This window comes from Aegilops tauschii, chromosome 7, assembly GCF_002575655.3.
Source record: "Aegilops tauschii subsp. strangulata cultivar AL8/78 chromosome 7, Aet v6.0, whole genome shotgun sequence".
NCBI classification, from domain to species: Eukaryota; Viridiplantae; Streptophyta; class Magnoliopsida; order Poales; family Poaceae; genus Aegilops; species Aegilops tauschii.
In genome coordinates, this window is record NC_053041.3 from 222,133,008 (window position 1) to 222,149,050 (window position 16,043).

The following is a 16,043-nucleotide window of genomic DNA, read 5'->3' on the forward strand; positions in this document are numbered from 1 at the left end:
GATCAACAGATAGTCATGGTTTCCTGACTATGGACATTGGATGTCATTGATAACGGGATCACATCATTAGGAGAATGATGTGATGGACAAGACCCAATCCTAAGCATAGCTCAAAGATCGTGTAGTTCGTTTGCTAGAGCTTTTCCAATGTCAAGTATCTTTTCCTTAGACCATGAGATCGTGCAACTCCCGGATACCGTAGGAGTACTTTGGGTGTGCCAAACGTCACAACGTAACTGGGTGACTATAAAGGTGCATTACGGGTATCTCCGAAAGTGTCTGTTGGGTTGGCACGGATCGAGACTGGGATTTGTCACTCCGTGTGACGGAGAGGTATCTCTGGGCCCACTCGATAATGCATCATCATAATGAGCTCAATGTGACTAAGGCGTTAGTCACGGGATCATGCATTGCGGTACGAGTAAAGAGACTTGCCGGTAACGAGATTGAACAAGGTATTGGGATACCGACGATCGAATCTCGAGCAAGTAACATACCGATTGACAAAGGGAATTGTATACGGGATTGATTGAATCCTCGACATCGTGGTTCATCCGATGAGATCATCGTGGAACATGTGGGAGCCAACATGGGTATCCAGATCCCGCTGTCGGTTATTGACCGGAGAGGCGTCTCGGTCATGTCTGCATGTCTCCCGAACCCGTAGGGTCTACACACTTAAGGTTCGGTGACGCTAGGGTTGTAGAGATATGAGTATGCGGAAACCCGAAAGTTGTTCGGAGTCCCGGATGAGATCCCGGACGTCACGAGGAGTTCCGGAATGGTCCGGAGGTGAAGAATTATATATAGGAAGTCAAGTTTCGGCCACCGGGAAAGTTTCGGGGATCACCGGTATTGTACCGGGACCACCGGAAGGGTCCCGGGGGTCCACCGGGTGGGGCCACCTATCCCGGAGGGCCCCATGGGCTGAAGTGGGAAGGGAACCAGCCCTTAGTGGGCTGGGGCGCCTCCCATGGGCCTCCCCCTGCGCCTAGGGTTGGAAACCCTAGGGTGGGGGGCGCCCCACTTGCCTTGGGGGGCAAGTCTCCCCCCTGGTCGCCGCCCCCCCCATCCAGATGGATCTTGGCCGGCGTCCCCCCCCCCCTCCCAGGGGGGCCTATATAAAGGGGGGAGGGAGGGCAGCAGCACTACAGCCTTGGGCGCCTCCCTCCTCCCTTGCTACACCTCTCCGTCTCGCAGAAGCTCGGCGAAGCCCTGCCGAGATCCCGCTACATCCACCACCACGCCGTCGTGCTGCTGGATCTCCATCAACCTCTCCTTCCCCCTTGCTGGATCAAGAAGGAGGAGACGTTTCTGCTCCGTACGTGTGTTGAACGCAGAGGTGCCGTCCGTTCGGCACTCGGTCATCGGTGATTTGGATCACGGCGAGTACGACTCCATCAACCTCGTTCATTGGAACGCTTCCGCTCGCGATCTACAAGGGTATGTAGATGCACTCCTTTCCCCTCGTTGCTAGTATACTCCATAGATGGATCTTGGTGAGCGTAGGAAAATTTTAAAATTCTGCTACGATCCCCAACAATATCCAATCTAGGTGTCATACCTAGTGCATCGGGTCCAATGAAAATCTTTTGTGACAATACTGGTGCAATTGCCCTCGCAAAGGAATCCAAGTTTCACAAGAAGACCAAGCATATCAAGAGACGCTTCAATTCCATCCATCATCAAGTGTCGGAAGGGGACATAGAAATTTGCAAGATACATACGGATCCGAATGTTGCAGACCCGTTGACTAAGCCTCTCTCATGAGCAAAACATGATCAGCACCAAGACTCCATGGGTGTTAGAATCATTACTATGTAATCTAGATTATTGACTCTAGTGCAAGTGGGAGACTGAAGGAAATGTGCCCTAGAGGCAATAATGAAGTTGTTATTTACATTTCCTTATATCATGATAAATGTTTATTGTTCATGCTAGAATTGTATTAACCGGAAACTTAGTACATGTGTGAATACATAGACAAACAGAGTGTCCCTAGTATGCCTCTACTTGACTAGCTTGTTTGTCAAAGATGGTTATGTTTCCTAGCCATAGACATGTGTTGTCATTTGATGAACGGGATCACATCATTAGAGAATGATGTGATGGACAAGACCCATCCGTTAGCTTAGCACTATGATCTTTTAGTTTGTTGCTATTGCTTTCATCATGACTTATACATGTTCCTCTGACCATGAGATTATGCAACTCCCGAATACCGAAGGAACACTTAGTGTGCTATCAAACGTCACAACGTAACTGGTGATTATAAAGATGCTCTACGGGTGTCTCCGATGGTGTTTGTTGAGTTGGCATAGATCGAGATTAGGATTTGTCACTCCGATTGTCGGAGAGGTATCTCTGGGCCCTCTCGGTAATGCACATCACTATAAGTCTTGCAAGCAATGTGACTAATGAGTTAGTTGTGGGATGATGCATTACGGAACAAGTAAAGAGACTTACCGGTAACGAGATTGAACTAGGTATGGTGATACCGACGATCGAATCTCGGGCAAGTAACATACCGATGACAAAGGGAACAACGTATGTTGTTATGCGGTTTGACCGATAAAGATCTTCGTAGAATATGTAGGAACCAATATGAGCATCCAGGTTCCGCTATTGGTTATTGACTGGAGAGGTGTCTCGGTCATGTCTACATAGTTCTCGAACCCGTAGGGTCCGCACGCTTAACATTCAATGACGATTGGTATTATGAGTTTATGTGATATGATGTACCGAAGGTTGTTCGGAGTCCTGGATGTGATCACGGATATGACGAGCAGTCTCAAAATGGTTGAGACATAAAGATTGATATATTGGACCATGTTGTTCGGACACCGGAAGTGTTCCAGAGAGTTTCGGATAAAACTGGAGTGCCGGAGGATTACCGGAACCCCCCCCCCCGGGAAGTTATGGGCCTTAGTGGGCCTTAGGGGAGAGAGAGGGCCACAGCCAAGAGGTGGCGCACGCCCCCCCAAGGGGAGTCCGAATAGGACTAGAGGAGGGGGCGCGGCCCCTCTTTCCCTCTCCCTCTCCTTCTCCTTCCTTCTCCTCCTAGTTGGACTAGGAAAGGGGGAAACCTACTCCTACTAGGAGTAGGATTCCTCCCCCATTGGCATGCCCCTTGTGGCCGGCCGGCCTCCTCCTCCCCTCCTTTATATATGGGGGAGGGGGCACCCCATAGACACACAAGTTGATCTTTAGCCGTGTGCGGTGCCCCCTCCATAGTTTTACACCTCGGTCATATTGTCGTAGTGCTTAGGCGAAGCCCTGCGCCGGTAACTTCATCGTCACCGTCACCACGTCGTCGTGCTGACGGAACTCTCCCTCTGCCTCAGCTTGATCTAGAGTTCGAGGGATGTCACCGAGCTGGACGTGTGCAGATCGCGAAGGTGCCGTGCATTTGGTACTTGATTAGTTGGATCACGAAGACGTTCGACTACATCAACCGCGTTACTTAACCCTTCCGCTTTCGGTCTACGAGGGTACGTGGACACACTCTCCCCGCTCATTGCTATGCTTCTCCTAGATAGATCTTGCGTGATCGTAGGAATTTTTTTGAAATACTACGTTCCCCAACAAAAAGGACCAAGGATATGTTTCTCGTTTATGGAGGTGACAAAGAGCTCGTCGTAAGTGGTTACGTTGATGCTAGCTTTGACACTGATCCATATGACTCTAAGTCACAAACCGGATACGAATTTATATTGAATAGTGGAGCTGTCAGTTGGTGCAGTTCCAAGCAGAGCGTTGTGGCGGGATCTACGTGTGAACGGAGTACATAGCTGCTTCGGAATCAGCAAATGAAGGAGTTCATTACCGATCTGGTGTAATACCTAGTGCATCAGGTCCAATGAAAATATTTTCTGACAATACTAGAGCGATTGCCTTGGCAAAGGAATCCGGATTTCACAAGAGAACCAAACACATCAAGAGACGCTTCAACTCCATCCGTGAACAAGTCAAGGAGGGAGACATAGAGATTTGCAAAATACATACGGATCTGAATGTAGCAGACCCGTTGACTAAGCCTCTTCCGCGAGCAAAACATGATCAGCACCCAGATTCCATGGGTGTTAGAATCCTTACAATGTAATCTAGATTATTGACTCTAGTGCAGGTGGGAGACTGAAGGAAATATGCCCTAGAGGCAATAATAAAGTTGTTATTTTATATTTCCTTATTCACGATAAAGGTTTATTATTCATGCTAGAATTGTATTGATCGGAAACCTAAATACATGTGTGAATATATAAACAAACACTGTGTCCTAGTGAGCCTCTACTAGACCAGCTCGTTGATCAAAGATGGTTAAGGTTTCCTAACCATGGACATGAGTTGTCATTTGATAACAGGATCACATCATTAGGAGAATGATGTGATGGACAAGACCCATCCGTTAACTTAGCATTATGATCGTTCAGTTTTTATTGCTATTGCTTTCTTTATGTCAAATACATATTCCTTCGACTATGAGATTATGCAACTCTCGGATACCGGAGGAATGCCTTATGTTCTATCAAACATCACAACGTAACTGGGTGATTATAAAGATGCTCTACAGGTATCTCCGAAGGTGTTTGTTGAGTTGGCATAGATCGAGATTAGGATTTGTCACTCCGAGTATCGGAGAGGTATCTCTGGGCCCTCTCAGTAATACACATCATAAGCTTGCAAGCAAATGACTAAGGAGTTAGTCACGAGGTGATGTATTACGGAATGAGTAAAGGGACTTGCCGGTAACGAGATTGAACTAGGTATGAAGATACCGACGATCGAATCTCGGTCAAGTAACATACCGATAGACAAAGGGAATAACGTATGTTGTCATAACGGGTCGACCGATAAAGATCTTGGTAGAATATGTAGGAGCCAATATGAGCATCCAGGTTCCGCCATTGGTTATTGACCGGAGAGGTGTCTCGGTCATGTCTACATAGTTCTCGAACCCGTAGGGTCCGCCTACATATGTGATTTGGTGACCGAATGTTGTTCGGAGTCCCTGATGAGATCACGGACATGACGAGGAGTCTCGAAATGGTCGAGAGGTAAAGATTGATATATAGGACGATGGTATTCGGACACCGGAAGTGTTCCGGAGGGGTACCGGGTACATATCGGGTCACCGAAAGGGGTTTCGGGCACCCCCAGCAAAAGATATGAGCCTTATGGGCCAAGAGGGCAAACACACCAGCCACCAGGGACTGGTGCGCCCCCCATATGGGCCGAACCAGGGGGAGAAAGAAAGAAGGGAAGAGAAAGGAAGGGGGATTCGGCCTCCCCCTTCCCTTTCTCCCCCCTCCTCTTTCCTTCCCCCTCCGATAAATATGGCGGGGGCGCGGCTTGGGAGGAGCCCAAGTAGGATTCGTTCCTACTTGGGGCGCCTCCTGGACTCTCCCCTCCCCCTCCCACCTATATATATGTGGGGGCGCCTAGGACACACCAGATCAATCATTAGACGTGTGTGGCGCCCCCCTCCACCGTTTACACCCCCGGTCATATTTTCGTAGTGCTTAGGCGAAGCCCTACGGAGATCACTTCACCATCACCATCACCACGTCGTCGTGCTGACGGAACTCATCTACTACCTCAACGACTTGCTGGATCAAGAAGGCGAGGGATGTCACTGAGCTGAACGTGTGCAAAACGCGGAGGTGTCGTGCGTTCGGTACTTGATCGGTTGACGTGAGAAGAAGTTCGACTACATCAACCGCGTTGTGAAATGCTTCCGCTTACGGTCTACGAGGGTACGTAGACACACTCTCCCCCTCGTTGCTATGCATCTCCATGGATAGATTATTGCGTGTGCGTAGATTTTTTTTCCATGCAACGATTCCCAACAGTATGTCGCTTGTATCATCGCCTCCCTCTCATCGCCCGACGCACTGGAGAACTAGTCCAGAAGCCAGCAAGCCAACTCACTCTGGGAGCCGATCTGAGATGGTGGGATCGCCACCGAGACTCCCATCTCCGAGTGAAGAAGTTGCCAAAATTGAACTGAATGCTGACATGCCCAAAATCTGTGATGTATTGTTTCCTCCCGTCCGCATGCAACAACAAAAAACCCGGTTTAATCCGGCGACGATGAAGTTCGGCTCCGACAGCCAAGCCATTTCTGATAAGTCTCCACATGTGGATCTTGGCCTTGCCCGGCACTTGTGTATCCGAAAGAGCCTAAACCCGCAATGCTTAGTGATCGAACACGAGGATCCCGACTGTCCGGACCCCGCCCTTATCATAGCCATCTTCATATGATATGCCGATTTCACAGTAAAGCACCCGTTTTTTGTGAAGTTCCACGCCAGGCAATCATCATGACCAGGCCCTCCCACCGCAATTTACTTGATATCTTGCACATCATCCGGAGAGAACATGGTCTCCAATCTTCCCATGTTCCAACCTTTCCCATCAGAACAAAGGAGATGGGCAACTCTCGTAACACCCGGCATGTATAGCTGCCCGAACGGCTTCATGCTGCTGCTCCTTGGGATCCAGTTGTCATGATGAATGCGAACTTGGGCCCCATCTCTAATACGCCAAATCAGCCCTTCTCTAAGGAGATCATGACCATACAGTTAAGTCACCTAAGGCCGCAACCACCTTGTTATCTTTTTTTTGCCGCGGGGGGATTCAATATTTAAGGAGGCTTCTTAGGCATAACCAAATTTACAAAAAAGTCCGGCCCTCTTGCGAACCAGACTGCCGTACGAGGGGTACTACGGCCAAGCCACCTTGTTATCCAAAACGAGTGGAAGAACATACAACTAGACATGATGGCATATGCTCATCATAATTTCTAAAAAAAACATGCTCATGCTCACAGACACGAAGCATCTAGATTCTAGACGTACGTTTGACGATCTATGCAACAAAGTACCGCTAGTAGAGTACTAGTACTAGTAACATAAAAGTAAAAGACCAGCATCAGTAGCACATCCTATCAATGCCCATTTGCTAAACCCACCGATCACACACTGACACTACTCCCGCCTCGGCTGCCCGCCGGGGAGTAGAGTTCTTCCGGCGGCTTCCGTTTCGCCGGAACCCGTTGGATTTCGTCCTCACGTCATCACCGTCTTTCTCGCCGACGTCCTCAACCGACTCGGAGCTTCGCTTCACCTGCAGACGCCGCCGGCGCCGCCGCGGCCTCTTCATCGCTCCGTCAGGAACTTTACCCTCAACCGTGCTGTCGGCGCCCTCGGTTGGCACGACCAGTTTGACGCTGTCTGCAACCTCCGCGACCTTGGCGATGTCCTCCACTTCTTCGTCGCCTCCGTCGTCCCTCAGAGGCTTCAGAGGACTGCCGCTCCTCTTGTGGTCGGTCGGAGCGGCCTCCTCGCCGCCACTACCGTCGTCGTCGTCCCTTGCATCCTCAGCCGATTTCTTGGCCTTCCCTCTAGGCCTACCCATGCCAGGGCAGAGTGAAAAAACCAACTTGAGAAGGGGACTTGCTGGTTGGTCAGAGACACTAGAACTGCAAAGTGGCCAAAGAAATCAAGTCAAGAGCAGGTGGAGACGTTTATCTAAACATGCCAAGGGAAGTGTCCTTTGATCAACCAGCTGGTTTCAGTGCCCATTCCAGCATTTAGCAGAGCATATATACTGAGCTACAAGAGCTGAAAGTGGAGCTACAGGATATGAATATCGACCCAATAATGAAGCTAAGAATCAACGGCACATCATCAATCCTAGCAGAGCGCGAGGGCATGTACACCGAGAGAATCTCATAGCAAGGCACACCGGACCGGAGTAACAGGAACAAGAACACGGAACGCTGAGGTAAGCACAAGTCCCATATCAATCACTCCATAACCGCAAGGGAAAGGGAAGAAGAACAGACCTCTGTTTTACGATGCCCGAGTCCCACTCCCACGCGACATCAGCTTATCTCGAGAAGTCCCCGGCTCTGGTGGCTCCGAAACAATCTCGCATAGGCACCGCTACACGAAGACGGGGTGGATACTACTTAGTACCAGTGGGAGATGGTGCGGTGAATCTTCAGGTTGGTGGACATTGAGATATTGGCAGCAGCAGGTGAGAGAGCCGCCAGTGTTGTCTGGACTCTGGAGTGTGCACGCAGGAAAGAGTGGCAAAGCAAACAAGCGGCGGCAGCGGGAGGGCGCACTGTTGTGGATGAGGGAGTAGGTTCTCTTCACTCTTGAGCTCTCCGAGAGGTCCATGTCATCGGAAAGGCGAGGTGGCTCCCCCAGCCGGCAATCCCGCGACAAATCTCACCGGATTTTTAACCACTTGCTGCCGTACGCCCCCTTGCTGTTAAGTACGCCGATCACTCACACTCACACTCACAGGCAGCTGGGTTCAGGGTTCGCTTCCGACACACGGAAAGGCAGAGGCCAGCGCGCGCGGCGACCGGGTCGTGCTGGTGCCTGGCCTGACCCCTTGTGGTATAGACTTCGCCGTCACTCCACCGGTCGCCGGTGCGCCACAACGACGCGTACTCGCCGGTCAGTGTACAAGTGACTTTGCTCTGCCGCTGTCAGAGTCGCCTCACCTGATGGCCAGCAGCGGGTGCTAGATGCTCGATCTCCGTCGAGCTTACACGAGAAGTTTGCGAGAGTGGAGGGTTTCAGTGGAGCTCACCGTGGACTGGAACGGGGGATGGGCAGGCCACGCGCTGTCTGCTGCTGTCGCCGACAGCCGCAGCAGCAGCAGCAGAATCACGTAGCTTTGCTCTTTTCTCTTTCGTGATGCTACATTTTCAGACGGCCACACGTGCACGAAGGCGATCTCTCGCTTTTCATTTTCAGCGTAGCGGATCGCGCACGCCAGCAGCGCGGCCCACTCGCCTGCGGCGCTGCCTCGTCCGGGAGGCCTATCAGGCACGCGGCCCATGAGAGGAGAGCCGGTACGGCAGGCAGAGTCGTTGCGTTTATGTTTTGTCCCACATCGGTTGGCGACCGAGGAAGGGGAGGTGGAGGAGGTGATAAGACCACGGGGTGGGCGTGCGTTGAGAAGCATCTTTGCGCTTGGGGCAATGACGCACCTAGTGAGGTTATACCGAGGCACGTCAAGTGCTGGTTGAAAACTATTTCCAAACCCCTTCTTTGGCCCTTCGGGGTTATAATTCTAAATTATAACATTTTAGGTGCTTTTGAATATATTTAAGTGAAAATGCTAAAAGTCTAATGTTAGATTTTTAGGCATGGCAAATCTAATGTACGATGACAAGTTTATATTGATGTGTGATGATAACAAGTTTAGTTTGCACGCATATAATTTCCAAACAAAAATTAAAATAAACTGAAAAGGATTGTTATGCTGGTCAACTAAACTAGCATCTCGGCGTACATAATTTTTCATGAAAAAATTCAATTTGTCATGTCTAAAAATTTGACGTTTGTTGGAAATTAGAGCCCTATTTTAATAAAGGCCTCAGCGAATGTCAGCTGAGAAATATGGCAAATGCAAACGATTTGCAGGCAAATTATGTTGGGCGAGGATGACAAGCATGGCAAATTTGTCTCAATTCATTTTCTTTGTCGGGATTTGCTGTGCTCGCAAACTAATTGTCATCTCGTGACAATACAGGTTGCCATAAAAATGTTCGATTTGCCATCCTCTCCCAACAAAAGTCAAATAAATAGCATTAGTGTTCAATTAATTGAGTATATAAAATGTTACACTTGGAAGAGAAAAATATAAATGTTGCACTTTGCGGTTTTCTGTTATCAATTGGGCACTAGTCAAATAGAAAAATGGCAATTTGAGTGATGATAAATCACATTTATAAATAAAAAAATGTCCAAATTCATGTTAACTTGTGAGCTCATGTGAATGCTCTGCCTCCAATCATAATAAGCCAAAAGGGAAGGATATTTCGTCTCCTGGTGGAGCTTGTTTTGACGTTACCAAGAGCTTGTAAGTAGGGATGACAATTGCCTCGTTCCCTGCAAACATGTGGGGAATTCATCTATTAGGGGATGGGTATGAAGAGATCCTAAGAATATGTATGTAAATTTTGTTACTCTTTATCTTTTTTGTACTACGGATTCGACATTGCTAGCTATATACCGAATCGAGGCGGTCGTACCCCTCCTCATCGTTGTCGTCAAGGAGCTTGTCGAGGTCGTCATTAGAGTAGGTTCGCCAGCTTCTCAATGAAAGTTGAGCTCTTTTCTCGTGCTCAGCCTCCCCGAAGGAGCGGAGAGTGACGAGCTCAATCTACACCTTCTCCTCTAGCTCGTCAGCTCGGGGCATAGCGCTCGTAGCGGCGCTCCTTCGTGGGTGTAGATCTCGAATAGGACCCTGATAGGGTCCTCGGGCTCAGGCTCGACCTCAATGGGAACGGGGAGAAGGGGCGATGGCTTCCTCCTCCTCATTAGAGGAGAAGTGCCACCACACAGATGGAGCAAATGGGGGGCGTCGACATAGATGATGACCCAGAGGCCCCTATCCAGCACGCCCGCCGCCATGAGAGCCCCAAATCTCGCACGCCCACCACCACAAAAGCCGCCAGCACCACACGAACGATGACGGGATGTGGATCCTCCGACATGCATGACTGGTGCGCCATGGAGAAAGGTGACACTGCTGACGGGCAGTGTCTCTGAAGAAAGGTTGAGTTAGTAGCCCGTGGGCCGGTGCACAGGCATTATCGCGGAGAGGGGAGGCGGCCACTATGAGGAGGAGACGGGGACTAGGGTTAGGGTAATGGGGGCGTCTCGTCGTCGGGCTTTTATAGCGAGGGGGGCAGGCTGCACAACGGGGATGATGTCATAGGGCGGGCATCCAACAAGTCACTACAGAAATCCGAAGGAGCGGATGTGCCATTAATGGCGAGTGGTTAGCGCTCATGTCGCCCCCCCTCGCTGGTGTCTTTTCTGTCAGTATATTATGTACGAACGACAACGTTGCTTCAAACCCAGCTATAGTGTGAGGAGAAAGAAAATGAAGTTTCACTCATGCCACAACAGTTGGGGGTCTGGAGCACACTGCAAACTAAGCGTTCACATCTTTCAAATATGAAGGCTAGAAGCTCGTTTTTGGAACCAACTTTAGAAATTACTCCCTCTGTTCACTACTATAAGTGCCTTTCCTTTTATCTATTTATCATACTAATAGTTATTACAACGATCGATAACATACAAATGCATTTGCTATAGTTCCTCTAACGGATGTACTCCATCTGTCCGGATTTATTAGGCATCTCTGTATTCAGTGTAAAACTATGACCATAACTTTAAACTAATAAAATCTAAACTATTTGACACAAACATCATACGGTAGGAATTCTATTCTAAATACAAATTCAACACATATTCTTAGCATTTAAATTATATTTTATTTGCTATTTTTTGCGAATATATTTTATTTGTCATATAGACGGTCAAAATTTGATCCAAATATTACTCATGTAAGACGTTCACAAAATAAGGTTAGCAATTTTTTAGCAATTTTTGCTCGTATGAAAAGTAGAACCATGATATGGTTGGGGTCTGGCCCTCCTAATTGAGCTGAACATTGTTGATTGTAATCCTCCCGTGTTTGAGTATTACAAGTGTTTTACCCGCAGATAAAAAAAACGGAGGGAGTACTCTGTAAGATAAATTTTTCATTTTGGATACGAGAAAGGCGACACCTAACTGGAAGCGAGTGTTTGACCGTTCGATACGGCGATCGTACGGCTCTCGCGCCTCTCGCAGTTGCACTTGGTTTTTCCGGACCAAAAACCGCCGCTAGGGTTTTAACATCAGTGATGGATCGTCAGTCCATTATATTAATCCAACAAAAATTCGTGACAAATCTCTGGAGTAAAGCTCCGAGCTTTCCTTCAGTTTTTCCAATCCCTCGATGTCTCTACCGCCGGAAGCAAGTGACTAGCCATGCTTAGGCGGCGGCTGCTCCGAGAGCTCCAAGCTTGCGCGGAGTCGCTCCCTCAATCGAGCAATCAGATTGCGTTTGCAAGAATCTGTGGATGCCCGTTGAATCTGACTAAAGATTCGCGTAAGTATTGTAATCCTCCTATCAGTTTCCGCTTGCCGCTAGTTTTTAGAAGAGGAGTTGTTGCTGTTGTTGCTGTTGTTGCTGGTTCTTGTGGTGTGAGGTCTTTTCAGAACTCTGATGTCCAGCCGCCGGCTCGGTGCTTTTCCGGCGAAGCCTGCGCGGCGCCCCCGGCCAAGATCCCGGATTCGCCGGCGCGCGTGCTCCGGCATGGCCTCGTCCGTGCGAGCGCGCAGGCCTCGCTGCTCGAGTATCTCCATTCTACGCGGGGAATAGAGTTTATGCTGGCCGAGCACATGAGCAAGAACTCTCCGGCGTTCCTCGCCCGCCTCCTTGCCAACGTGGACACCGGCGGCGGCGCCGATGTGAGATTGTCAGTCTCCAGGTTCCTCCAATACCACCCCATCAATGAGTTTGAGCCGTTCTTCGAGAGCATTGGGCTCAGGCCGTCAGAGTTGGGGAAGTTCTTGCCAAGTGATTTGATATACCTGAAGGATGCTGTCGAATTGCTGGAGAATTACCAAGTACTTTGTGATTATGGCGTGCCACGGACCAAGATTGGTAAGGTGTACAAGGAGGCCAATGAGGTGTTTGGTTATGGACACAGTGTGTTATTCTCGAAATTGCAAGAATATGAGCAGCTTGGATTGAGCAAATCAACAATCACCAAGCTTGTAGTGTGTTGCCCCAAACTCCTTATTGGTGAAGCCAACCTTGAGTTTCTGCATGTTTTGGATAAGTTGAAAGCCTCTGGTATTATGCTCGGATGGTTTAGAGGGGGTTTGTCAGATGAGAGCACACACAACTGGAGACGAACTCTTAAAATGCTTGAATTTCTTGATATGATGGGTTCCAACAACAAGACTCTGTTGGTAAGGCTGATCAAAGAACATCCAAGATTTGTGTTTGGCGAATCTGGTAAGAAGTTGTATCTTCTTGTCAGCATGCTGTGTAAATTTGGCATTCAGATAGATAGCATGCTACAGCTGTTCGTGCAGTGTCCATGGGTTCTAAACATGAAATTTCCAAAGAATCTGCAGAAATCAGTGGATTTTTTGACTCAGATAGGAATGGAGGCATTCGACATTGCTCGCGTTGTCTCATCATGCCCTGAAATTCTTGGTGCTAGTTCTTGTCAGAGTGCTGCTATTGTGTTGTCTACCATGAACCTGTCTGCTGCGAGGTTATGCAATATCATAAAAGATGACCCTATGCAGTTTGGTACTTTGGTATCAAAGAAAAAAATTGCAGCTGTGACAAAGATAGACAGTTTTTATCTTGGAGAGAAGGCTGAATTTTTGCTGAAGATCGGCTTCATTGAGAACTCTGACGACATGGTGAAGGCAATGTCCCATTTTCGTGGCCGCGGTGACCAGCTTCAAGAGAGGCTAGATTGCTTGGTCGATGCTGGATTGGACTATGAGGATGCCTGCAGCATGATCAAAGTGGCCCCATTTGTACTGAACATGTCAGTGAGTATGATCAAGAAAAAGATCAGCTACATTCTGAATGACATCGGATACACTCTTGAATCTATTGTTGCTTTTCCTGCGATTTTCGGGTACAGTTTGGAGAAGATGAAGCTGAGATTCATGATGTACAAGTGGCTCACCGAAAATGGCGTCAAGATCAAACCAACAAACAAGAACAAGGTAAACAAGTCCATGGTAGCCTTGAGCACCATCATGGCATGCTCAGATGTCAGGTTTGTGAAGCAATTTGTGAATCTTCACCCTGGTGGACTGGATCAATGGCAAAGGTTGAAGAACTGTTCAACTATTCAGTAAGAATTACAAGACAAATATTCAATTTTATTTGGAAAAATATATTCCGACGCACAAGCTTTATTTCTTCAGCTGCCCCCTTGCAATGCAGGGCTAAAATACAAATCTTGACACATCTTCACAAATGCCATGTCTGAAAACTCAAGTTTTCATATTTGGAAGTTTTTACTTTAGACTTGACTGAAAAACTGCTAGGACCTACTTGGAGAGGAATCTCTCTTGGAAAGCTTTGGTATTTAGTTATTAGTATGTTGTAGGATATATCAGTTCATCACAATTGTATACATGTATAAACCTGATATTAACATCCCATGTGAGGTTGACCAGCGGCATAAGGCTAATTGCCAGTCAGTTTCCAGATTACTTTTTTTCTGTAATGTTAGCGATAAAATTTCTATGAAATCACCAAAGTCCATTCCAACTCTTTGTTGGCCCCAACTTTATGATTTACAGTTCAACTGGTAGTATGGCTTACAGTTTCGTTCTAACCGATATATAATTGACAGAGACTTGCCTATTATATTAAGGCTGATTTTAGTATTACGCGTGGATCATCGAAACTCCGTTTGGTTGGACCATTTCTGCCGACCACCATCAGGTGTGCGTACTAGAATAGAGAGAAGTAGCGCTGAATGTTTCTATGTATGCTTTGTGATAAGTACTTTGTGATTTGTCGATTTGCATCTGCCGGAGCCAGTGCGGGAGCTACCACACTGAGCTGCACTGAGCCTTGTGAATTGTGTATTGTGATTAATGCTTGTGATTTTAGGGTTGTAGTATGAAGATCTTTTTTGACCTTCTGAACCTAAATAGGCTGTGCCTCGGTTGTCCTTATCACAAAAGATTTAAGAAATACCAAACAAGGCGCGATGTCCTTGACAAAAAAGATTTCATAAATACCAAAAAAGCATGGAGTATATATGTAAGAGAGAAAATTTCCGAGCATTTGATATATTCTGTGTTTTGGTTTTGTCTATTCATCAAATGATTTCCACTTTTCACATTGAAGCTACTCTTAAGACTGCTGAACATTTTGTAGTACAGTCTCAGCGTGTATCATGCTAGGAGCTATTTACAGCCAACACTATAACCTGAAGCTTTGTTTTGGCTGTTTGCCCATAAAGGCAAAGTCCGCTAGCGCTGAAAGCTGTTCATGTAAAAAACAAGTGAGCCCTCTGCTTGATGTCAAAAAAAAAAGTGAGCCCTCTGCTTAAACCAGGTCCATGCATGTAAACACCACTATCCTAGAAATTATATGCTCTTGTTGATGCTATGCAATACCCCAAATTCATTTATATATGGGAATCGTAGATTTGTTGTTGATTCCAAATTGTTTTTTTTTAACTAGGCAAAAGATTTGCCATTTTCATTGATTAAGAGAGAAGGTTAACAATGTATGGCCAAGGGCCAAATACAGTACATCACTCTCGCGACATAATGTTACACAAATATTTTGCTCCCGCAAGGCTCCAAAGCGAGCATTCCTCTTTAATCTTGACGACCAACACTCCCATTGGAACGGCCGTGTTGCGGAAAACTCTAGCGTTTCGCTCCTTCCATATTTCTCAGGAGATTAGCATCATCAGGGAGACAAGCGGCCTTCTCGACGGAGTTTGCTTAGTGGCATTCTGACTCCACCAACCCTTAACCGAATCCATACCAATCCAATCGTTGGGCTGGACATCGTGGAGCGTAAGTCAAGTTTTAATCATGCCCCAAACCCGAATGGTGTATCGACATTGAAAAAGAAGGTGGGCCGCCGATTCATGGACTTGTCGGCATAATGGACAAAGGTTGCAGTTCGGCCATCCGCGACAGTGGAGTCTATCAGTTGTCCAAATCCTTGTTCTAATTCATACATAAAAAATGTTCCAGGCCGGCGGTGAAGCTGAAACTCTTAGGCCCTGTTTAGATTAGGGTGTTTCTTTCGAATACACATGTAAAAAATACAGGCCTCCGGCGGTCGGTTTCTTTTCTAGCCAAAAATCAGTCGTGACCGGTATAATACATCTGTAAATTTGACACCTCCATATTGCAATACACCGCATCCAAGCGCGGCCTTACATGTTCAGCTAATTGGTGACAACGACACAACTTGGCACTTGGCTTGATGGTGAAGGAAAAGCTTGATCGGTTCAGCCAACCGTGGGAAGATATGCAGTTGGTTTGAAAGGTGTCTCTTAGTTGTAATTAAGTAGATAATTGGTATGCATACGAGTAAGTGAACGCTTGATTACAAAATCAGGGTGCTAATTAGATGATTTCTTCACTAATTGCCGGACGAATTTGCAT

The 16,043-nt window shown here is 47.5% G+C and overlaps 2 protein-coding genes and 1 pseudogene across 2 annotated transcripts; 2 read left to right on the forward strand and 1 right to left on the reverse strand.

Moving 5' to 3' along the window:
• Positions 1–6,720: 6,720 nt before the first annotated feature.
• On the reverse strand, positions 6,721–8,156 carry LOC109731688 (uncharacterized). Its single transcript, XM_020290857.4, has 2 exons — positions 7,847–8,156; positions 6,721–7,480 (listed from the first exon to the last, which is right to left on the reverse strand). Exon 2 carries the CDS (start codon positions 7,414–7,416, stop codon positions 6,961–6,963), a length of 456 nt encoding a protein of 151 aa, XP_020146446.1. The 5' UTR covers positions 7,417–7,480; positions 7,847–8,156; the 3' UTR covers positions 6,721–6,960.
• Positions 8,157–8,983: 827 nt separating this feature from the next.
• On the forward strand, positions 8,984–9,112 carry LOC120970056 (U4 spliceosomal RNA; annotated as a pseudogene).
• Positions 9,113–11,744: 2,632 nt separating this feature from the next.
• On the forward strand, positions 11,745–14,119 carry LOC109731699 (transcription termination factor MTEF18, mitochondrial). The gene has a single exon (XM_020290876.4). The coding sequence runs from the start codon at positions 11,850–11,852 to the stop codon at positions 13,752–13,754; it is 1,905 nt and encodes a 634-aa protein (XP_020146465.1). The 5' UTR covers positions 11,745–11,849; the 3' UTR covers positions 13,755–14,119.
• The last annotated feature ends 1,924 nt before the right edge of the window (positions 14,120–16,043 follow it).

Coding starts and splice junctions, on each gene's coding strand:
- LOC109731699 (XM_020290876.4), top strand. CDS start 11,850: ATGCTTAGGCGGCGGCTGCTCCGAGAGCTCCAAGCTTGCGCGGAGTCG.
- LOC109731688 (XM_020290857.4), bottom strand. CDS start 7,416: ATGGGTAGGCCTAGAGGGAAGGCCAAGAAATCGGCTGAGGATGCAAGG.